This window comes from Marmota flaviventris, chromosome 12 (assembly GCF_047511675.1).
Source record: "Marmota flaviventris isolate mMarFla1 chromosome 12, mMarFla1.hap1, whole genome shotgun sequence".
In the NCBI taxonomy this organism is placed as follows: Eukaryota; Metazoa; Chordata; class Mammalia; order Rodentia; family Sciuridae; genus Marmota; species Marmota flaviventris.
This window is the reverse complement of record NC_092509.1, coordinates 66,687,267-66,712,922: the sequence shown is the minus strand read 5'-3', so window position 1 is coordinate 66,712,922 and position 25,656 is coordinate 66,687,267. Positions and strand designations below refer to the sequence as shown.

At 33.1% G+C, this 25,656-nt stretch overlaps 1 protein-coding gene across 1 annotated transcript in view; it reads right to left on the bottom strand.

Annotated features, from left to right (window-relative positions):
- Window positions 1-25,656, bottom strand: part of Ush2a (usherin) — a 770,052-nt gene that overhangs the window by 293,489 nt on the left and 450,907 nt on the right. The window contains exon 37 of the mRNA XM_071619727.1: window positions 4-183. Within this exon, the coding sequence (XP_071475828.1) occupies window positions 4-183 (180 nt within the window). The remainder of the gene's footprint in view (window positions 1-3; window positions 184-25,656) is intronic.

Genomic DNA, 25,656 nt, shown 5'->3' with positions numbered 1-25,656 from the left:
TACCCCATGGTGGCATTGCAATCGTTATAGCGTCACTTGTCAAGCTGCCTTGGCTATTGGTAGCATTCACTTGTACCGTATAGTTAGTAAAAGGAACCAACCCATCAATGGGCACCCAAAGGTTGGAATCTCCACTGCTGTGCATGACTTTTGTGCCACTCAGAAGAGTGTAGTTATTACCTGCTGATTAAAAAAAAGAAAATTATTGACCTTAGTATAAGGGCTCTTTCTACAATTTGAAGATTTAAGGGGAGGGGTTCCTGAACCTCTTGTAATAAATTGCACTATAACAGCACTGCCCTAAGCTACACTGTATGCACTCCCATCAATATGCACTCTCATGTTACTATGTTGTGAACAAAACCAAACCTGGGCTGACAGTTCCAATTCATTTATTGTGGTGATTGAAATAGCTTGACTGATATTTGAAAATACTATGAAACCATATCACAAGTATCATGAATAGAAGAAAAAATATTGCACAGATAATTGGATTATTTAATGAGTTGTGTTTTACTGAGTTGTGTTTTAATGAGTTGTGTTTACTTTTTATCCTTTTTGAGGTTTTCTTTTTATCCTTGAATTCTCATGGGTGTGCAGAAAGAAATAACACAGTTCGCTCCAAATAGGATGGTCCTAGATATAAATCGTATGCTCAGATACATATCAGATGTTTTCTGTATCATCATCTGTGGTATTTTCTGCTCATCTTGCTCAAGAGGTGGGTTTTCTTTGTACTTAATACCCCTTCAAATAGGAATTGGTCAAAATATCCTAAAAAGCAACCGGAGATGGGAGATAAATCATGTTCACTTTGATCAAATGTGGTTTTTAGTTCTATTGGTAAATGCAGGGAAGTCCCTGACTGTGTAACAGAATGACTTCCAATATACCTCATCCATGTGCCACCACCCCATCCTCACCAAGCTTTAGCAACCCATTCGCAAGTCTCAGCATATCTGGGACATGGAAAAAGACTGGTGCCTAACAACAGTGTGTTCTCTCTCCTGTGCACCACAGGATTATGCTGAAAGTTAAGAAGTATTAGAAATTAAGGTTAAAACAAGAAAAGGATTATGACTGAAAACTATAATATTTATTTCACTTTCTACATTAAGACTTTCCTGAGAAGTTTACATGAGGCAACTATTTTCCAAAATATGGCTTACTTTTAGTCAAATGTTACTAATGTGTTATAATTATTCTTTAAAAACATAGAAAATAAAATCATGGCATTTGCAAGTAAATGGATGGAATTAGAGAAGATAATGCTAAGTGAAGATAGCCAATCCCCCCCCAAAACAAATGCTGAATGCTTTCTCTGATATAAGGAGGCTGATTCATAGGGGGTAGAGAGGGGGATCATGGGAGGAATAGACAAACTCTAGATAGGGCAGAGGGGTGGGAGGGGGAAGGAGGGGACCCGGACATGTTAGAAATGATGGTGGAATGTGATGGACATCATTATCCAAAGTACATGTATGAAGGCATGAATTGGTGTGAATATAATTTGTATACAACCAGAGATATGAAAAATTTGTGCTCTAAATGTGTAATATGTATTATAGTGCATTCTGCATTATAAATATTTATTTATTTATAAATAAAAATAAAAACATAGAAAAAAGAACCATTAAGAATATTAATATTTACTTCAACTAGGCATTTTTTGTCTGCCAAAACATTTTTAAAATGTACATTTCATCTTTTCTACAAATTCTACAGATAAAGGCAAATGAATAAAAAACACAGAATAATTGAACTTCATTGGGTAAAGAAGCATATTTGCTATATCTCCGGTACTGATATAATCTTTATTGATTAGATAATTAAAAAGTAAAAGATAGCCACATACTAAAAGTGATCTTGCATTTTACAGTAGTTTTAATGGTTGCAATATTCACAAAATATATATTAACACAGTTTAGTAGCAAAGCATATTGCAAAGGGAAGAATATAAATTTGGTTTTTAGAGGGTCCCACTTTCAAACTAGTCTGTCCTTGTATTTTTAGTAATGCATCCTTTGCAAAGTTACTTAGTGTTTATAAATCTCTCACTGTTAATCTATGAACTAGGAATGCTAATTACAGTGTAGGATGATTGTGAGATTTGAGGGATTTTTTTATTATTATATCTAGCACATAAGTGTTGCTCATAAACAACTATTATTTAAATATTTTCTTGGGTTCCTGAATATACTACATTAAATATAATTGGAAAAGTTCTACTCTAAGAGGCACTGTGTATGCTGCCATCAATGCATATACTATTTATTTTATTGCCTTGTGAATAAAATGACACCTGGGATAACATCTTCACTTCCTTCATCATAGTGATCACAACAACCAGGAATTATGCTACTGTTTTTGTTATAACCTGTACAACTCATACATTGCAGAGAAACATTTAGAATTAGCACCCTGTATTTTACTTTCTTAGAAGCAATTACCTACTACTAAATTCTCTGTCTCTCCCAATCTAACAAAGTAATATCAATCAAAATTCTATGGCTTTCAATGAACAAAACAATGGCCATCTCATCCACTACTATTATGCCATTGTCCCATCAGGTTATATTTCAATTTTGAAATTAATGAAGCTCAAATAATGCAAAAGGGAATCTGATGGTTAGTTATGACACACTTATTTTCATGAAATATGGGTAAGACAGACAAAAACTTAAAAATATGTAAAATTTTTAAAAAGATTCATAACAATTTTGGGATAAAGTAGCTGAAAAATTTATTGCTGCCAAATACTAGGGTATAAGTGTTTTCCATTACAAGAAGAAATCCCTAGTAGCATACAATAATTGACCACTCTGGACTTGAAATTAGCACATTCAAAGGAGTGGTTTATTCCAGAGAATAAATGGCACTTATGGGTTAAAATAAAAGAGTAACAATTTTATTCATTTTCAGTAAAGCCAGATAAAAAGACATTTGTAATTTTAAAAATGATTTAAGGTTCTCAACTGCAATTAAATAATGTATTCTTATATATGTGTAATGCTTATTAGCAAAAAAGTTCTGAAACTTTCAAAATAGTCTTTGATAATTTTGCTATGCATTAAAAATTTCTAAATTATGCACTTGTGGTTTTTGTGGGTTCTTTATAGGTGGTCCACTTGATTCAACTGAAGATGATTGAGTTCCAGCTGCATGCAAGGAGGAAACTTGGCTCAAGGCAGATGAGAACATGTTTCAAATAAATAAACATATTTCTTTCAGTCAAAATATCTAGTTAAGATTAAATGTGAATCCTTTGTCATCACTAAGAACAATTACATGATTAGCCTCAGAAGGCCCCAAGTTTCCAAGACACCTAACTACCCAGAAACATTTTCAGTTAACAGTTGAAATAAGTGCCATCATTGTCATATCCTGTTGTAAAATTTCAAAACGTTCAGCCTACCCTAAAGTGACCCAGGCAGATTCTCCTCTGACTCTGAAGTAGCGTAACTGTGCACATCTTATAAAAGCCTGAAATTGCAAAACAACAAAAATTCTACAATTAAGCCAGGAGAGCATTATTTTACACATTTCCAGTCAGGTGCAAATGTAATACCAATGAATAAACATCTATTATAATATCAGTGAAGTTTTATTCCTTGCATTTTGTTTGTTATTGAAGCAAAATTTGAGCTTCAAAACAAACACTATCTCTAGCTTTGAAAATAGCATGACGGGGAAATATATTAAGTACCACTTTATTCTAAGTTTCCTAGATAACAACATTAATACATGGTAATTATACAATTAGTTGTAGCATTAAGTTCTAGTTATAGAACAATGATTACTCAGTAATTATAAGAAGTATATAATTACTCAATAATTATGAGAAGTATGCAATTACATAACCATTTTACTCAGCTCAAAAAAGAACATGTATATCTCCAGGAACCACGCAGCCAAGTGAGTCTAATGCTCTCTCACCTCCACTAACACACAGTTCCATTCACAAACCTAGAGTCAATGACAAAATTTCGATTCTCAATGTAGCTCAAAAATTTCCAGAGTCAACACCAAAAATGGACCCACAGATTGCAGTTCTTGCTCCTCCTCATGAACCCCCTCCATCTTTCCTCCTTGCTCTTTACCAATTTGCATTTCGAGATGTTGGGTAAAGATCCTTAAATTTCAAGTCCTCAGATTGCCCCTCTTGAGTGGGTTGTGGCTTACCACTTTTCATTGCATAAACTTGTTTTCACTGGGCTGGAAAATACAGCCCTGTTGGTTCAGCCTTAAAAATCAAGCTAGAAAATGCTAAGTTGATAAGCATTTCCTATCACAGGTGACCATTCTGGCCTCAGCTATCACCATATTTGTGAGTATAAATGGATGGTGCAGGTGCATTTAAGCTTCTGTGTTCTGGAACCACAACTTCCCCCAACCCCTATCCACAGACTGTGACTTTTAGTTGAGCTTCCTGCATCCCCACCCTTTGGCTTGGACTGAACCAATTAACTTTAACTGGAGATTGCTCTAAACTCTACAGAATGTGGTTGTCTTTTATTAGTGTTCCAAGTTTCACCTGCATCAAAATCACCTGGGGTGCTTCATAAACGTTCATATAGTTCAGTTGCACCCTAGACTTACTAAATGAGAATATCAGATGTCAGGGTCCAGAAACTACTGTACGATTCTTCTCCAGTAAGTTGAAATTTGAGAATTACTAATTATTCAATCTGTAGTTAGGATGGTCTTAAAAGCAGTGATCAAAATTAATTCTGCTTCTAAAAGTAGCTAGATCACATTTGGCATCCTTATTAATGGTGGTTTTAAACTATAGTGTTGGGCTATAAAAATGTTTGCTCTATTAGTGAAATAATGTATTCAAAGAGTATAAAACTAATGATTAAACTAGATCTATCTTTACAGACTGAAAAATGTAAATCTTATATGGTTGTTCTATGAGAAATTTTAAAATGTGCATAAAAAATTTTATTAAATGAGTAATCATTATTGCACATCTGAGAACAATAATTTCAGAATTTCTGATTGAAGGATTCTGTTTTTCTCTCTCCCTCCTCTCTCACTGAGGATGCAAGGGAAGAAAAATATTTTTGTACACTGGCCCACATCATGCATCACAAGAAGAAATAAGTTTTGTATAGATCATGTAAAATTTTTAAATAAACTCCTAATTGCTATTTCTGAATGTTCCATATTCCAAAGTATCTTTGGAAACGTTAAATCATCTTTCCTATTTCATTCTGAAAAAAAAGTGCTAAATGAAGAAATAGACAAAATAAATTCCACATGACCAACAGATTTCACTGGTAAAAAATCTTTTTCTCAGTTTCAAATGGGAAGTCTTATTAAAATGGTAACATCATCAATGCCAGTTTTCTAAGGTGAAAAGCTTATCTTTAGTGTTATTGGTTGAATAGCAAGATATTTTTCTATTTAATCATTTTTTAAGCAAAAATCAACATAAATGGATATTTTCACATGTATGATGCAGAGATGTAAATATAAATGATTGTTGTCCTGGGAACACCATCCCATGGGATTCTCCAGATTGAAATAACACAAATGAGTATCCTTTCCCATTCTTGTTATAATCATTGTCACAAGAATTTTAATGCACCATATATTCCATAATTTTTTCCCTCTGTACTGTACTGCTGTGACCTTTTCAATATTCTATAATTTGACTGGCTGGCCATTTCGGTTCTCTCCTTTTTACAGCCTTATTAACTTGTGGGAAAGAGGTGAAGTGAACAACCAATCAGAATACATAATATTGCAAAGGTCAGCGTAGTCCTGTACAGTATCATCACACATGGAATACTGTATGCCAGGCATTAACACCCTGATATCTTATTCATGTGACAAAGATTGTAACAAGAACAGAAAATGGCACAACATGAATCCATTCTCATGACAAAGATTATAATGAGAAATGACAGCGAACAAACCAAGCTGATTCTTGTTACCTTGTGAGGATTTTATATGTCAGACCTGGTCCTGCTTTAAGTTAGCCTTTTTCTGAATCCAATTACACCTTAAGGTAGAAAAAGTGTTAACTAATTTTCCCACTTCTCGTATAAGAAAATGCTGTACTTTTCCTGTTATGGGAAATACAGGAAAAAATACAGGAGGCTGGCTTTCCTGTATATAGGTATCAATTTTAGAGTTGTTTGGCTCCATCTCACTATAATATAATAGAATTCTGCCAATACAGTATACTGCAGATCAGGGCAAAGAGGCATAACAGTCCTTTATTGTGAGCTAAGAATTTCAGATTGCTGTAGATAACACATATTAATGTTTAAGCTACTTTTCTTTATTTTACATTGATATTATTTTAAGTTATTTTATCCACAAAGAAAGTGTATCCTACAAATTCCATCATTCAAATAGATCTTTGCATGGTAGTGATGTGAAAGCTGTTGGTCCTTTATTTTGTAATAATATAAGGACAATGGAATCTTGGAGCTGGCCCTAAGTTTTTGACAATATAAAAAATACTTATTGATATATGCCTGTATAGCTTTCTTCTTCCTCTTCTTTTTTTTGGGAGGTGGGTACCAGGGACTGAAGTCAGGGACACTGGACCACTGAGCCACATCCCCAGCCCTATTTTGTATTTTATTTGGAGACAGGGTCTCACTGAGTTGCTTAGCACCTTGCTTTTGGTGAGGCTGGCTTTGATCCTCCTGCCTCAGCCTCCTGAGCTGCTAGGATTACAGGTGTGAGCCACCACACTCAGTTAGCTTTCTTCTTCATAGAACATTTTGAAAGAGGAAGAAAGAACTAGCCTTTGAGTCACTTAGTTCTCTAAGAAAGTCAGTGTTATACTAATGTATTATATGTCTTATCATTACTGTAATTATGCATAAGTGATTTTAATTAGTTGTCATCTAGTAAAAGGTATATTTTCTTGATTTCTCTTTAAATTGCTAGTATAAAACTTGTACTTAAGGGAATAAATTCAGATCAACTCACAAAAAGATGATTCAGAAATATTGGACCTGACTCTGCTCATGCAAAAGGAGTCATTGCTGTACAGATACTGAGGATCTTTTTGTTTTGTTCTATTTTTTCTAAATGTGTGCCTAAAAGTAACCAAATGTTGTAGATACCCTCCTAATATTTTGTCATTAAAAAAAAAACTTTTAAAAATGGTTCTTTACATTAATTTTTTGCTCTATGTACTAAGTCAGATTTTTCTAAATGAATTTTATTATTATCAGATAGGAATTAAAGAACAAAGAGATATGCCATATCCCTGTGCAGTTTTCTCAATATGGATATGAAAGTAAAACTAATGTAAAAATATTAAGTCCATAAAAATAAATATATATGTGTGTGTAGAGATTATTGAAATACAATGTATTTTCATTAATCATGTTGTGCTGAGAGCCATAGCCAAGTAGGAATGACGCATGGCAATTTCCTTGTCAGCCTACCCAATGTTGCTTAGAGGGAGGACTCTCCATTGTGGAAATGGGCTTGCCTTGGACCCAGGTCATTTGCAGTGACATTGCATGAATGTTTGAGAGTTTTGGTTGAAAGGTGACCCTGCTCAGGGATTAGGGTGGATCTGGGTTTAGGGTGGATCCGGGTTTAGGGTTTAGGGTGGATCCTGCTGGGAATAGGGCATATCCTGCTGCCTCAGGTGCCTGCTCCTGGAGTTCCCATGGAGTTCTCACGGGGTTCTGAGAGAATTTGGTACGCAGAGCCCGGTGGAGGGTGAATTTTCCCAGAACGTGCGTGTAGAGTGCGGGTGAGAGTTGGGGAATAAAGAATTGCTGTTTGAATCTACAAGGCGGTGTGGTGGCCTGGTTATTTTGTGCCCAGCCAGACTGTGGCAATGTTGCCATCTGAAATATTGCATTTATTTTCCCCCCCTTTGGGCACACAGATATTTTTCCAAATGATCCAATTATTGCCATCATCTCCATTGGCAGAGAGTCATTTGGGCAAATGCACCTCCATAGAAAGTGGTCTCCAGCTTCTGCACTAAACACTGGACATGAACACAACTCTTTTGTATACTGGAAAATGTCTTATTCTGTGGTTATAGTAGAGCTTTGACAAACATGCTCACTATGCTGAGCCTTCAGTGCTTCTGTAATCAAGGGACAACTCAACTGTTGGTATTAATCCCTTTTTTATGCTTCTGATATATATATCTCAGATGATTTCTCGGTTTAAGATAAGCAACTATTTGGGCAGTATTTGGGAGAGAATTGCAAGGTTTAGCTGATGGCTTCTATCTGCTTTGTTTGCTACAGTCACATGGTCAAATGTTCCCATACTAGTTATGTACTGCTATGCCATGGTAGTGTTACAAATCTAGTAGTTCAAAGCAAAATACATGTATCATCTTATTGTTTCTATAGGCCAGGTATCTTGGCACAGTGTATTGGATCTGCTGCTCAGGGTCTCAATAAGATGCAATCAAGGTGTTGGTCAGGCCTGAAGTCCAGGAAGGATTCCCTTCAAGCTCAGGAGGCTGTTGACAATATTCAGTTCCCTGCAGGCTGTTAGGACTTAATAGCCTCAGTTTCTTGCTGGCTTTGGACTAGAGGCTGCCCTCACTTACAAGCTGCTTGTTAGTGGGAGTTTACACTACTTTTTCCTCATGTGGGTCTTTCTAACATAGCCAATTGCTTTGTCAAGCACAGTATTTCCTAGCAAGATAGGTTACAATCTTATATACAGTTATCCCTATGCAAGTAACTTCCCACTCCCTCTATTACATTCTGTTGGTTAGAAGCAAGTTACAGGTTCTGACTATCCCAGGATAGGCAATCGGATTCTATAAGAGCATGGATACCAGAACTGGAATAACCAGAGCTATTTCAGACACTGTGTATTTAGCTTCTAAGCTGTGAATATGAATTTTCTTTCTGAAAATAGATTTTGAAATACACTGTGAATGCTAAAAAAATTTTGTTTTGGGAGAAGAATGGATAAATTCAGCAGTGCCACAAAATCGCCCTTCCAAAACATTTAACAAAATAGAAAGAGATTAAAATACAATAACAGTAACAAAAATAGTGGAGAAATGTGAAACAGAAAAAGAACAAAGTAATGACATTCATTTTGAAATATGAGGGCAGAAGAAAGACCTGGTGAATTTCTGTTCTTGAGAGCACAATTTCTAATTCTGCTCACAGAGAGGAATAAAAACCAAGGAAAATCCTGAGTCCTGAGGACTTGTACTAACCCTCTACAATTTGAAGAGAAATAAGCTAAGTAGAGTTACACAGAAATGAAAAGAGTAGTCGGGGCTGAACATTCTGCTAAGAATTTTGCTGATCTGGGGAAGGAGATGATATAATCCCAGGAGTAGAGGATGCATGTGGATGAATGGAGCAGGTACTTCTCCTGGGGGTTTTTAATTGGATCTCAGAGCAGACAGAGAAATGAGATTCCCTAGCATTTTGCCCATTGTATGCTTCTAGAATCTTGATTGCACTCTTACCTTCTGAGGCAACAGACCCAGTCCTCCAAGTTTAGGTTGAGAGAAAACTAGCTAGCACCAGAAAGCAAAAGAAGTAGGCTAAATGCAGAATAAATGCAAGCTGGACAGAGCTGCCCATCCAAAGGATAAGCAAGATGAATTTGAAGAAAGAACATACAAAATATGCATTCTTAGCACCAAAAGGAAGAAAGGATTCTAACAAAAGACAAAATAACCATGGGGGGGGGCGGATTACAAGTATTCCTTTTTTGGGTGGGGGTTGTTGTTGGTGGTGGTTACCAGGGATTACAAGCGTGCACCCTCCATGCCCTGCGATATTCCTTTTTAAAAAAGTATTTATTTGTTCTAATTAGTTATACATGATAGGAGAATGCATTTCGATTCATAGTACACAAATGGAGCACAATTTTTTTATTTCTCTGATTGAACACGAAGAAAAGTCACACCATTATATTATCACACATGTACCTAGGGTAATGATGTCCGTCTCATTCCACCATTTTTCTTACACTCATCCCCCATTTCCCCTCTCTTCTATATTCCTTTTAAAAAAATGTATTATGGAGTCAAGGAAACACATTGGAAATTTAAAAATTATTTAATAAACCAATTTGGCAAATCTAGGAACTAAATAGAAAAAAGATCAGAAAAATCTAATAATCAGAGACAGGATGATAGATCTGTAGGAAGAAAATGATCAGAAATATAATTTAGATTATTTTGAATGAAAGATCATCAAGGTCATGAGGCTGAAGGTCATGTGGGCACTTGACCATAGTACTGCTTATCAGATGCCTTTACCTTGGGACTGCAAAGCCTGATGGAGTGAGATGATGGCTCAGGGTCAGTTAGGGATTATTCTAGATGTCTCTAAACTGGTTAAGAATCTGGAAGCAGAACTGTGATTTTCTTGGTAGTTGAGAGGAAATTCTGCTTTCCATAGAGGTGTCCTAATTTACTTGAGGCATGGGCTTGTCTGGACCATGGTATTTATGTTTTCTACACACATAAAACTCTCAAGCTTTCCTGCCATATTTTTTATTCCCTTACTATAATTCATCTTTGCCTTCATTAACAAAATTTAATTTTGTTGTTTGCTACCAAGAAAGCACTATGAATTGAGAAAGATGTGAAATGACATTCACTATTTGTTAACATAAGTTATTAACTGTTAGTGGGCTTTTAGTGAATGCTATTTTTCTATATTACATGAATTTTTGAATCAGTGTTCATGATACTTACAAAATGGAAAGAATCATGAGAGGGTCCAAATATCCAAGGAAATTATATAAATTATATTTTAAGTTATAAGCAAATTATAATAAAAAGAAAAGTCTGTGAACTACATTTTACAGATCAAATTAATCAGAAGCTTGTTTTCATGAATAAAATTTTATTAAATTAAAGACAGTTATACTTCCAAGTATTGTCATTGTATAAATGCAGAATTGGGTAGCTATGGAAGAAGCCTAAAATGTTAACTCTCTGGACCTTTATAGGTAAAGTCTGTCAACCTCTGAATTAAACAATTGAAGAGAATACCTCTTTATATATATGAAATTATATTCACCATATGTGTGTGTATGTATATATATATATATATATATATATATATATATATATATACACATTATATATACATGTATATACATTATATAATGTATATATGTACATTATACATTATATATACATATATATAATGTATATTTTGCCTTCCAGAGCAAAAAGTGTCATTTCTATGTTCCAAGTTGATTCTCCTGAGTAAACTTTTTGAAGAGTGGAACAGCATATGTGAAAAGAACGCTTTGCTCAGATAGCCTTGAATTACATCACTGCACTAAACCTTCATGAATGCTTTGAACATCTTTCATTATTCAGCAATTATAAATGCAAATTACTGAAAAGGAAAGAAGCCGGAAGAAAATATGCTATAAATAGTGCTCTAATTCCACATGCCTAGGGAGTTTGCCAATGGAAATCCAAGTGCACTGCTTGTATGGTAGCCTCTATTCTAAAGGCTTAATAAGAGCAACTGAAGAGTAATTAATGACTGCTTTGATGAAAGAAGGATGGGTGTACTCTTTCAACTATTTCTGAAAGGTTTTTTTTTTTAAAAAAAGTGCTCATAGTTATGTGCCTTCCAGAGGAAAATCAAAGGTAGGTAATTTACCCAAAACATGAAACATAATTTTCTACAGATTCTGGTGAAAATAAGTGAATAGCTAAACAAGGCTAAAATATTTGAAGTAGCAAATACAGTGTTTGTATTTTATTGCACTTTATTTTAAGGAAATAATCAGATAAGTGCACCAACTATGGCCTTATTCTAAATATGAAGAAATGAATTACCAAATAGTTTAATTGTGCCTATGCAAAAATTTGACTTAAGAACCAAGAGCAGATGGCTAGAATCAGAGCAAGAACAATTTAATGTAGTTAAATTGTTAAGTTGTTAAAGTTTGTTTGCTTTACAAATTTTATGATAAATGTTATATTCATATTTATTTATATGTGTGTGTGTATATATATATATATATATATATATATATATATATATATATAAGCACATACATTAATACTAACCTCTTGAACAACTGCTTTATTAATTTTGCTCTCTAAAGTCAAACTGTTTTTCTCTTTTAAACCCCTAAAATATGGTGTCTTTCCAGACTGGATAATCATAGAAATTAAAAGAACTGGCCTGGATCCATTCAAAGGCATTACATTAACCCTTACTCTTTTCTTAATGTTAAACTAAATTAGTTGGTATGGTTCAGCTCTAAAATAAATATGTGATAACAGATAACACTTCTGTCATGAGAAATAGTTACTCCTTACCTAATAGCACTCTAAGAATAAAATCTTTAACTACCAATTGTATTAATAGGATTTTGTTATAAGAATAAAATTATTTTAAAACTTAACTTCATCTTAAGAAAAATATTAAGAAATTTAAAGATTTTAATAAGGTTATTGCTTCATGTGTTAAGTCTATCTTTTAATCCTTGTTCATTCTTTGGGCTTGCATTGTCAGTATACAAATAAAGATTATTATCTGGTTTTTAAACATGTTCATAACTCATAGATGCCAATAAGAATATTCAGTCCATCTGGGAGATGATCAGAATGAAACTGGCTAAAAAGCCAGACCTGGGGATCTCCAATCCATAATCAAATATCTAGATTGATTGTGTCACTTGCACTTGTATTGATTTTAATTCGAGTAGCTCACCCAAGGGAATAATAAAAATGTGGAATAAAACTGATTTATGAGAACAAAATAAATCCTTTTGTGAGTGGTAATGAATTGGTACTATTTAACCCTTTCAATCACAGATTGAAAAAACTATTTATTTTTTAAGAATGCTGAGCTAGCCAAAAGAAGTCATATCAGAAATGCCAATACTGCCAAGTGCCATTACACCCAGCTGTAATGCCGGGGAAGAAATGCTGCTCTAAACTTGATGGAAGGCATTATTTGACATACGACATACTTTTAGCTTTCCTGGGCCAACTCCTATGTGTCATCACAAATGATGGACCTGTAGATCCAAAGTATTATGGAATCACTCAATAAATGTTTATTGTATTTATTTACATGATTTATAAGACAGCTAGAAGCAAGAACAAAAATATGGTGGTACAACATTAACTACATTTAATTATTTCCCCTGAATATTAATGTTTTTTATTTTACTCAAAACTTAGTACATAAACAGCTAAATTGAGGGCTTCCCAGGGACAATGGACATATTAAGGTGAGCTATCTTTCAGTATATTTGGAACAATTATTTTCCTAGAAGAAAACTGGAGGATCTAGAAAAAAAAGGAGACGATTTTTACTTAAAACCAAAGTAATGTTTGATTCTATCAATTGGTCAAACAGCCAACCAGTTGTTTCAATGAGAAAAAAAAATTAATCAACTCACATTCCTTAAAATCTAGAAGACAAGACATTCTCAGCAGTTTGTCATTGACTTAATTTTTCCACTGTGTTAACAATTTATGTGTATGATTTTTGCCTGTGCTGTCCATCAAAATAGCCATTGTCTGCATCTGTCTATCAAACACTTGGATGTGGATATGCTGGCTGAGGAATTGAATTTATTTTATTTAAATTAATTAATTTAAATTAAAAACTGATCATTGATTCAGTTTACTACAACTCTTAAATATGTTTAGAATAACTTGATATGTGAATCTACTTTCTCAATTAAAAACTTTGAAATCTAAATACACATGAAATACATGTGATAAACTATGCCATCTGAATTGAAATATGCTATAATCATAATATATATATAGGTTTAGAATTAAAAATAATGTATTATTTCATTCACTTTAAGAGTTTGATCATATGTTGAAATTATATTTTGGATATATTGAATAAGATATTCTACTAAACTAATTTTAACATATTTTTTAATATTTTTAATGAATATTATAAAATTCAAATTACATATGAAGCTTACAGTATATTTATATTGGGTTCTGTATTCTGACATGTTAAAGGAAAACTTCAAATCCAAGTTTAAAGTGCATGTTCATTTATTTCTTAAGCTAATGGAAGAAAGCCTCATTGTTTTATGATCTGCCTCCATATATTGATACAGAATGTAGGCAAAATTCATTCAGAGAATGCAGATTCTATTGTATATTTCTCATTTAATTCATAGTACTAAGAAAGCTGATTTCAGAACTAACCCTCAGAAGGGAGTATTTCAAGAAGGGTGAGTTGATTTGTTATCAGTTCTGTCATTGTGGCTTGTACTGTCATGGTGTTTAATGAAAGTATATGAAGGTAACTTTATCCTCACTGGCATAAAAAGGCTTTTAAAAAAATTAATACATTTTACTATTTACAATGAAACATAATTTAATTCAGTTGATGGTACCATAATTATTATAGCATAATAATTTTTCTAGTATGATAACTTTTGCACATATGCCATGCAGAGTAAATCATTGAACAGGAAACAGGATACAAATCAAAAAGATAATAAGAAATTCTATTATCATAAAGGAATAAATTATTGAGAATACTGAAAGTGAACCACTTTAAGTTTAAGGGATTCAAGTAAGAGCAAGATGATTATAAACAATGATTGCATTTGGTTAGGTTTCCAAAAGAAGCCAAAGCTTGAGAGTTTTAACATTCCTTGCATAATGAATTTGATTCTTTTGTTCAGAAGTTCTCATGAGAATTTTGAAGTTTTAAAGTCTCTTTCCTAAAAGGTTCTGATAGTTTAATATAAAATGAAGTGTGCTACAGACTACTCTTTTAATTTTTTTCTTTTGGCTTCACATTTACCTTCTTTGATTATAAAAGAAATGTTTGTTTATTGTAAATTTTAAGAGTATATCAGAAACTCTGAAGAGAGAAACTGAAACTGTCTAAAATCTCCAAATAATGTTACCTTATAATATTTGGTGCATTTTGGTGAGGATTCTTTCATATTTGCTTGCTGATCTATATTTATAGACTTACTGCCACATTTGTAATTACAGAATATTATGATGCTCACCATTTTAAAACTGTAACAATACAAATATTCCATCATCAATAAATATACACCTGCATAATCTTGGTTTTTTTTTTACCACAAGGTATTCAATCCATATAGTTGAACACATAGGAATATGTCTCCCTTGATTTTTGTCATAAAGTCAGTAACATAATTTCACAAATATTTTTGTGTACCATTTGATTATTTCCTTTATATTTGGCACTTATGAACTATACAGAAAGGTGGGTTTCAGTTTGGAAATTTGGTACATGCATATAACATAATTTGAACAATTTCACTCCCCAGTACCTGTCCTTATCTTCCCTTCCTCCCTCAGCCTGCTCCTTGTCTTCTACCTTATTGGTCTCCCTTCTACTTTAATGATGTCCTTTCTATTTTTTTCCAACTAACTTCCACATATGAGAAAGGCATGATGCTTCTCTTTCTGAGTCTGGCTCACTTTGCTTAATATGATGCTCCTCAGTTCCACCCATTTTCTTGCAAATGATATACTTTCATTCTTCTTTAAACTCTATTGTGTAGGGGGATATGGAAATGGAGATATATATGTGTATATGTGTGTGTGTGTGTGTGTGTGTGTGTCCATTCCTCTGTTGAAAGTCCCCTGGATATTGTGAATTGTGTTGCAATAAACATGGTATGCAAGTATCTCTGAAGTTGCTAACTTTACTAATTCCTAAAGTATTTATATTAAGTCACATTCCCACCAACAGTGTTTGAGTTCCTTTTTCTCCACATGTATTGTTATTGTATTCCACCATGTATTGTTATTTGTATTCTTGATGGCCATTCTGACTGGGGTTAGATGGCATTAATCTCAGTGTAATTTTGATTTGCATTTCCCTGATGTTTATAGATGTTGAACACTTTTTCATGTAATTGTTGACCATTTATAATTCTTTTGAGAAGTGTCTGTTCAGTTTATTTGCCTGTTTATTATGTGGGGATTTTTTTTTTTGTTGTTGTTGTTTAGTATTGAGCATTTTGAGTTCTTATACATTCTGCATATGAATCTTCTGTTGAAAGAGTAGCTGGCCAAGATTTCCCCATCCTATAAGGTCATTTCACACTGTTTCTTCCTTTATTATGCAGAAGCTTTTTAATTTGATGCTGTGTCATTTGTCTATTCTTGCTATTATCTCCTGAGCTACTGGAGTCCTATTCAGGAAGTCATTGCCTATGCCTGTGTTGAAGTGTTTCCCTCTAAGAGTTGCAAAGTTTCTGGTCTTAACCTTAGATCTTTCATTAATTTTGAGCCAGATGATTATTTCTTTTAAAAATTTTCAAGGAGCCACATTACTGTGTTTCTCAATGGATACAAATATTTTAAACCTTGTATTTACTTTATATGCTTATTTTCATGATCTCAAATGCATTAATAGAAACAAATAATTTTGTCAAATTTTTTGGTTTGTTGTTAAAATATCAAAATTTTATGGGTTATATTTGTAATATAGCACTTGAATTAGAACTATTTTTAGTCAAAGTAGAAGTGTTCACCTTGTGTAGTACTGTGTTACATACAGCTAAGTAAAATAACTGAGTGGGCTAGACTCTTGTTCTTTAAGCGTAAAGACCTCTGAATTTTCTACTTTCATGAAGTTAGAGAAAATATTAACCCAGAGATTTCTAAACATCCTTTAAAACTTGATTAAAATAGTATGTTTTAAAAATTAAATGTGATATCAATTATTCTCTTATCATTATAATAACTAGAACACAATCAAAAAGTAAAATACCAGGGCATAACTCTAACAAGAAATATAAGGCCTTTATGAAGAAAATAACAAAAACTTACTGTGAGATACAAAATGCTTCAATAAATAAAATCTTAACTCATTTACAGATAGGAAATATCTAAAGATATAAATTCTTCCAAAATTAATTTATAACAAGGAGAGTCCATTAAAAATATGTGAGACATTTTTTCAACTCAATCTAATGTTCAGTTGGAAGCATATACATAAGAACTAAAAACTTTTAAAAAATGAATAGTAGGCTATACAAAGGTACAAAAGATATTTTAAAAGATACAAAGGTATTTTAAAAGATTATAGAAGTTGGAAGTGCAAAGATTAAGTGTGCCTGATGAGTTGAGAAACAAAAATAAAGGGAAGAAATAAATAGCTCAGAGACAGTTATCATCATACAAACAAATTTAAACCTCTGATATATTTTGCAAAATACTCTAATATATGTTTCAACTCTTGATGGAGAAAATTTTTGTACAAAAATATGCCAAGATTTAATTACAAAATTAAAACACTACTTCCTAGACCTCAAAAGCAAAAAGATAAATTGGATAAAATATTTAAAATTGTAATGACTATTAATTACTATTATAAAATTTAAGTGGTCATAAATATGGAATCAAATTTTTTAAAAAACTCTAAAATCTTCTGGGCAAAGTGTATGAAAAGATGAATAGGAAAGACAAAAAAATACCTAGTTAACATATGAAAAATATTTGTACTCTATAGATAGAAAAGAAATAAATATTAAAACAACCTACCATTTTTACCTATCAAATTGGCACAATTACAGCCAGCTAAACATATTTGCATACTGTTACAAGGCAGTTGAATTTATGTGGCCTTTCTTGAAAGCATTTTTTCCAATGCATACCAGGTATATTGAAAAGTATTACCATCTTTAATTTAGTAATTCCTTTTTATCTGCAAATATTAAGGAAATATGCAGAAGTATATGCTAATAATTAATGTACTTTAGTAGTAAAATAAGAAACCTAAGTATCCAACAAAAAGGAAATTATTAATATATTTTGGTGCACTCATACCAGGGCATATTACATAAGTGCTAAGAATGCTTTTATGTGTTTTATGGGAAATATCCATGCTATAATGTTTAATGTATAAAGCAGAATCAAAAAAAATGTTTGTAGTAAAATCTCAAATACATTTTTTTGTATTCACCAATGTGTACATACACACACACACACACACACACACAATCTCTCCACAGGAATTAAGACTATATGTATAAGTGAAAATATAACACATTTTTAATTGGTATCATGTTAATAAAACTACCTCCAAAGGGAAGTTAAAAAAAGGCTAAGCCAGTATGGTAAGACTGTAGTTACTAAATTTAAGTAATATGTATCTGGATAAAAGTTGAAGAAATATTGACAACACTTCACAGTTTTTGCAACCTGATGCCAAAGTGTGTGAAACAGCCTACTTGGTTCTATATCAAGTAGCACCTGCCTAGCTTTCCAGTCTCAATTTGTTCATTCCATTCTTTATTGACTCTGTCCTAGGCACACTGGTGTTCTTTCCCTCAAACCCATTACAATTTACCCTTCTTACAACCTTTACAAATGTCATTCCCTCTGGAACCTTCTTTCCTTTATTCTTCTTCAAGATGGTACCTAGTCATTTGTAATGCTTCCTGTAAAAGTCATGAACATGTAAAGATTTTTCCTGACCCTCAAATTTACATTAAGTTCCATATTATGGAATATCTTAAAGATATATTCTTTTATGATAATGTTTATTAAAGATTTATATTTTTGTATGATTAACTGGTTAATTTCAATCATCTCCCCTTTTCAGCCTAAAGCCCCTTCAGTGGAGGGACTATACCTCTTTTCTAATTGTTCTTATCCTTAGTATTTGTCACTAGCTGTCTTGTTCTACAAAATAAGCAAGATATATGTTTGTTGCATGACTACATGAACAAATATCTAAAATTAATTCTATAATTTGAGATTTATGCTCCTGGAAGTAAACTTCCTTTGATATCTCCCCAAAAGTATATACTTAGGGAAAAAAATACAAACAAAATTATATAAGCCATTTACAAATCCAAAAGTTCTTAAAACTATATAAAAGATGTTTTCTCTTAAATTGTTCCTTAGGATTTTTATATTCAATATCACTAAATTTTTTTTTAGAATAACTCACTGATTATAAGAATTTTATACCAAGTCTTGGGAAAAAGGGCTATAGCTAAGTGGTGGAGTGCTTGCCTTGTACATATGAGGTGCTGGGTTTGATCCTCAGCACACATAAAAATAAATAAAATAAAGGCATTGTGTCCATCTATAATTACAAATATTTTTTCTAAAATAGTTGGGAAATATAAGTTATAAGTGGGCTATTCTTAGGACTTCAAATGATGATTTAGTCATTTAATGTTACTTTTTTAAAAGCAAATCTACAAGATCTGTAATCCCCAAAAGTCTAAATGATAAGACTCTTCATTATCTAAACATGCCCAGTCCTAGACTTCAACAGAACTTTAAAATTCAAGAAGGGAATCAGTTGCTATAGAACCAGGTTTTAGAGGCTAGAGAATGACATCTTTACAGAGCTACATTTATTTTTTCAAAAAGCTACATTGTTTTTTGTTTTGTTTCCCTATGCAGCTAATTCTGTTTTTTTTTTTTTTCTCCTAAAACCAATTCACTGCTGACATATATCTATTGGGAAACTCCTCATTCAAAATTCAGATAATTACATATAGTGGTCATATTTTCTGTCCACAAATTTCTAAACTCTGATTCTAATATTGCTATTTATTCTAACAAGCTCTGAACTCTTGCCATGGCAAAGCACAGGAAAACTGCCACCAGACAGATACAAAGTGGTAAGCAACCACAGGTTCAAAATATATGTTTGGCTGCTGACTGGCTTCCCCATGTGAACCTCACCATAGTTGTACTGGAAATCCCTCAAAGCACTGTGTGAACATTTATGCTTTCAATGCTTCTCCCTTTTTAAAAAGAGCATTTTCAAACAGTGTGCAAAATTATCCATAGGCAAAGGTCCATCTTTTGAGGGTGATCTACAATTACAAATTGTTGCCTGTGGCCCCCTTCTAACAATTTCCTTTCAGGAGGAATTAGAATGGGGGACATTTCCACAAAGATGCTCAGCAGAGTCTGAGACATGAAGTTAAACCTCAAGAACACTGAAATCCTGTGGGCTGCATCCTCAGACTCAGGGTGCAGCCCATAGTTACGATTTGCATTTTATCACTGCATCATTTGCCTCAACAGACACAACAGCATAGAGTATGCACTTGTTCATTATGTCAAGAAAATAGCCAATTATATATCAGACACAAATTCAATAAGCTGCTGTGTGACTGTTGAGAACAGATGAGTTCTTAAATAAGATTGATAAATTAATGCTTAGCTCCATTCTTGTGGAAGAATATGTCCTAATTACACATTTCTATAGCTTTATTGGCCATGACATGATACACAATCAAAAGTGTCAATATATTCAGTGAGTATACATTCTATAGCCAAATGTTTAAAGCCACATATATATTCTTATTGCCCATTCATATTTTTGTCATCAATACAGTAATGATTTTTAACTCAGACAACTTCTTAATTTTCTATGTGCTTATATTTGTATTTGTACCTCTAGAGATGTGTTGGAACTTTATGCAAAGGTATAATAAATGCAATTTTTTCTTTCTTGCCTTTTTATCATTAGAGACAGTTGCTTCTCGAATTAAGACTTACTCTAAACCTAAGAACAATTTCCTACAGTAGTCATTCCTAATGTCTCTTGTGTTGGTTTAGAAACAACATGTTAAATGGTCAGGGAGAGAGAGGCCCAGGGTTGTTGACTATAGCTAAAAGAACTCTCTACCATGACACACATTTAATTTCCTTTACATCTCTATAATAAATTGTAGAATCAATAACTGTATCATGTGAACTAAACCATAGTACAATACCTTTAATGCACCAGCACTTGATGAGTGTTTGTGTAAGATAGGCTAGATCACCTGCTGCTGTACACATTTTGTGAGTTTCAATATTCATACATTGGGGTTTTTATTTTAAAAAAACAGAACACAGCTGTACATCCTTTGACCTTCCCTTTTAAAATATGGACCCTGAAATCAAGCTTAGTGGTCCTAAAAAGATGGAGACCAACGACAAGTCATATTCTGCAGCGGCTGCAATGAGGCAGACAGGAGGCTCCCTCATCCCCACCGCTCTTTACTTCCACCCAAGAAACACACTTTATATGATCTCAGGCGAGATCACTCCTGCTGCCTGACCCTCTAACTCATTACGGGGAAATGAATTCAAATTGCTTGAAAGGAAGCTGCCTCTTTTATCTTCCCACTGACTGACAAGCGACTACAAAGTTCTCCGACGGGATTCCAAGTTACAAGCTGTACTGCATCACTGGAACAATTCCCCCACCAGCGGGTTTTCCCAGAGGGCAGCGTGTCAGATATACTGCATGGCTTGCAAGCGCAGCTCTGAAAGTGCTCATTTCCCTCCACACTGAAAAAACAGACATCAGGGACTATAAAACAAAGCTGTCCCTTTCCTAACAGCATTAGCCTTCCTGCAGACTCCTTGGAAATCTAAGGGGTTCCCACCTATAATTATTTTCTTTACCTTCCCAAGAAGACAAATGCTTCTGTATTATTTTTTTTTTCTCCTTGTAATTTTTGTAAGACAGAGTTTATTCTGGGAGGAAAGGCATCTAGAGAATCAGATTATGGGCAAAGATCTCTGAATTTCTCTAGGTAACCTTGAAAGATAGATTGCATTTCCTTCGTTTTCTGAGATTCTTTTAGAGATTTATAGCATTTGAATATACTGACTCTCTAAAGCAACTCCTGGACAGAGTAAGACTATTCTAGGTGGTGGAATTTTAGGGTGGTTGAAAATATGCTTTCATCTCATTTATGCCCAATAATACTTTCTCCCCTTGTAAGCTTTTAGTTTCCTCTGTTTTCTTTTGTTTCTAGGTGGAGATGTATGCCAATGGGCAAACACTTGATACTGAAGTAGGAATAAGATACTGATTCCAAATTTTAGAGTAAATAATAAATACAATAAATAATAAAACTTATGCTCCAAGGGTGGGGGATGGGGAACCATTATATTTATACTCCTCTATCTTTTCTACCTAGACAAATCCTATTCTTAGAGAGGACCCGACCCTTCTAGATGTTCCCAGTGTCACAAAAACTTCACACCGCTGCTCCCCATCATGTAATTTCAAAAACCCAGATTTCCCGTTCTCTAAACCACCTTTATTCCTTAGGTATAGACTTTCATTTTCATTTCTCTTACACTCCTTCTTAGTTTTCCTTCTTTGTTTTGCAACCTCTTATTCGATTACCACTGGTAATTATTACAGAAGAAGTGCAAATAAAACAAAAAGAAGTAAAGAAAATTTAACATGACACAAGTTACCAAAAGCTTTCTCCTGCAAAAATACTGAAAATTGTATTCCTCTGTTGGCTTCTACCTGGAGGCTCTGACTCATGCATCCAGTCTCTTAGAACCATCATGATTATTCCAAATTACTGTGCTTTGGAATCATCTACACACTCACCATCTATGCTTTTTAATTTATTGCAAAAATAATATGCATTTGTTGAAGAATTCAAAAATTTAGTTCATAAAAATGTTAAAATCAGAAGGTAAGCCATTCCTCATATAACCACCAAAAGATGATACCTATATTATTTTCTTTTCAAATTTACATTTCTTTTTAAAAACAGCTTTATAAACTAAATTAAACATTTTGCTTTTATCACGGCCATCCATTTTTAGGAGCAGGGAAAGCAAATGATTAAGGCTAATTTCATAACTTGTTCTTTCTTCTCTTTCCTTTCCTTTCCATGTCTGTTCTTTCCCTCCACCACTCTTTTAAAGGACACATTCCTAGTTAGAGGTATCCACCCTGGAAACAAATCAGCCAAACCCTCAAGATTGTACTTTTCTCTATTCAAGATGAATTTTCAGAGATCCATAAAATAATGCCTTCCCCAGTGTAAATGTATCAATCTGTTGGGTTTTTTTTTTTAATACTAAAAGAACATTTCCCTTTGCTGATGCCAAAGGATCATTTTAATTCACCCTTTTTTCCTTCATAACCTACATTCTCTCTTTCTCAAGTAAATATCTTTATTCCGTGTCGCAATACAAAATAGGGGATTAGAAGAAAGAGTCATTTGAAGATGAAAACGAAGGTGCAATCCAGTTTTTCAGAGCAGGTGAGAGTTAACGGTGCACAAAGGATTCAGCAATTAGCACACCCTGGTGCTTTGCCTTAGAAACTCAAGACACAAAACAATCTGTCAGGTTATCAAGCAGTGAAGATCCCTTCCCAATTCATTCAAAAGGAAGGATAATGAATTAAACAATTCGCAGTAGAATCCACAGTAACTGCTTAAGACAAAAAGCAGGATGTGTGTTAAGACATGGTATTGTCTACTGAGAACAGGATCAGTGCAAAAAATCTAAAGAAAGTCTGGTAAAGAAGCTGGGATTTGTAAAAAAAAAAAATTTGTATAGAAACTCAGGATATTTTCTTCTCTTCATAAAGTTACTATTTTTTTGACAATTGAATAGTTTTACAATATTTGTAGCTGGAAATATTTTTGAAACTTTTAAAATAATTATACAAACCTAAATTCTCAGCACAGATTGTTTTCCCATACCTGGCTAAAGAAATTTACTTTATCATTCTAAGATCAGTTTCTCTTATACAAGGTTTTCTTTACTATGTTATAATTTATTTTCATTTTTATTCCTAAATTTACCCACTTATTTTGTTTAAAAAATTGCACAACAAATACATAAGGAACTGTTATAAGCCTGTTACCTATCATTTAAATTATTAGTTAATTAATTTATATTTAAGATTGTGTCTACTGATGGCTAGAATTTGACGGCTCACCTGTGCAAGGTGAGCAGCACACTCCTGAGAGCCATTGAGCAAAGCACTTCTTTCAGGTCAATAAATGGCACCTGCAGACCCTAGGAAAATTAATTTGCATCATATGTTCCTCATAATTGAGTGGATGTTTTAAATCAGGTAGAATCCCACAGAAATAGGTGCTAATCCTTATTTTTATGGTGGATATTAGCCAATGGCAGAATATTCTGGGACATCACAGAGTGCTTGGATCATCTGTTAATTTTGTGTTCACATTTGCTTCTGTTCACTCTGCCATCTTCTCACTATGTTTTCATATTCAAGTCCCTGTAACTGTAACTAAAGCAAAGGGGAAGGCTCAGTTTTTTTAAAGTGTTCTCCCAATTAACTCTGCTCCATTTGTCACCCCACATCCTGGTTTCCTTCTTGCCTCACGTGTTTGAGAATGACTTGTGTAGTCTACCTGTCTTGTCTTCTCCTTTTGCAAATTCTAAAGGGGCAGAGATGCTCTGGGTCCAACCTTTGGTACTATTTAGGCATCTCATATTTTGTTTATTAGAAACCACCTGACAATCCAATTAATTGGGTTTTTGTTTTCCATCTGGTGAAATTTCTATGCATTAAGAAAAATGACACAAAAACATTTCTAGATCACAAAAAATGATCATCCAACACAGAAATATAAACGTGGTTTTCTGAAGACAAGGATTTGAGAGTGACATCTCCACATCATTTTGTAAAAGTAACTTTAAAATTTAAATTATTAATATGAGTATATAAATGTTCATTTTATAATTTATAATTACATAAAACTACATATAATTATAAAATATCAATAAATAAATTTAATGAAAATGTGCAAGATCAATATGAGGAAAAATTTGAACTTTTGAGAGAGATGCAGAAAACAAATAGTTTAATAATATTATTGATTGGAAAACTCAACATCATAAAGATATTAATTCCACTTAACTTATCTACAAATTCAGTAATAGCCTTATGAAGATAACATCAAGATTTCTGGAAGGAGTTAGAAAAATATAAAAGCTGCTTGAAAGAAAATAAAATGAGTAGGAAATATTTATGAAATAAATAATAATGAGTGGGAATGTTAAAAAAAGGTATGAAATATATTCTATATTTATTAAAATACTCAATAATGTAAACAAAGTTACAGATCTGTCCAGACATGTTTATAGATACAAGTGTAAATATAGGACATTTTAAATCATCAGAGAATAGTACAAATTATTTAGTAAATGCTTTTGAACAATGGGATAGTTTTTGAGGAAAAAAAAGTTTTGATCCACTTTACATAACATATTAATATAAACTCCAAATGAATTGAATATAAATGTTTTTAGAATACATTGAATTGCTAGAAAGTGCTAGAAAGAAAAAAATAACAAAAAGAAGAAATTGCTACTCATAAGATAAATTTTCCTAATAGATAAGGAACTCCTAAGGCTCAGTAAAAATATGGGCAAAAGAAATAAATAATGAATTCACAGAAAAAGAAATGCAAATAGGCTTTAAATATAAGAAATACATTCAAACTTATATTCAAATATAAGAAGCATATTCAAAAGTATATTCAAATTAGTGAAATGCACACTTAAGATAGTATGAAATAGTTTTTCCTTTTTTTGGGAGACTGAGTCTTACTATGTCTTGCAGACTGGCTGGCCTTGACCTCCTGGACTCAATTGATCCTTCTGCTTCAGCTTCTCAAGCAGCTAGGATTACATGTGCATGCAATAGTGCCTAGTTGAGATACTTTTTTTTTTCAAGACACTATTTTAAACATACAAATTGGCAAAGATAAGTTTGACAACACACTGATCATAAGGCTGGAGAGATCTACACCCTCTTGTACTTTTCCCATGAGACTAAAGAGCATAGTCTCTTAGAGTAAAATTTGACAGTATCTTACAAAGTTAGAAATTAACATTTTCTTGACCTGACAATGCATTTTAAGGAATTTATCACACTAATAAAAGTTTGCAATGGC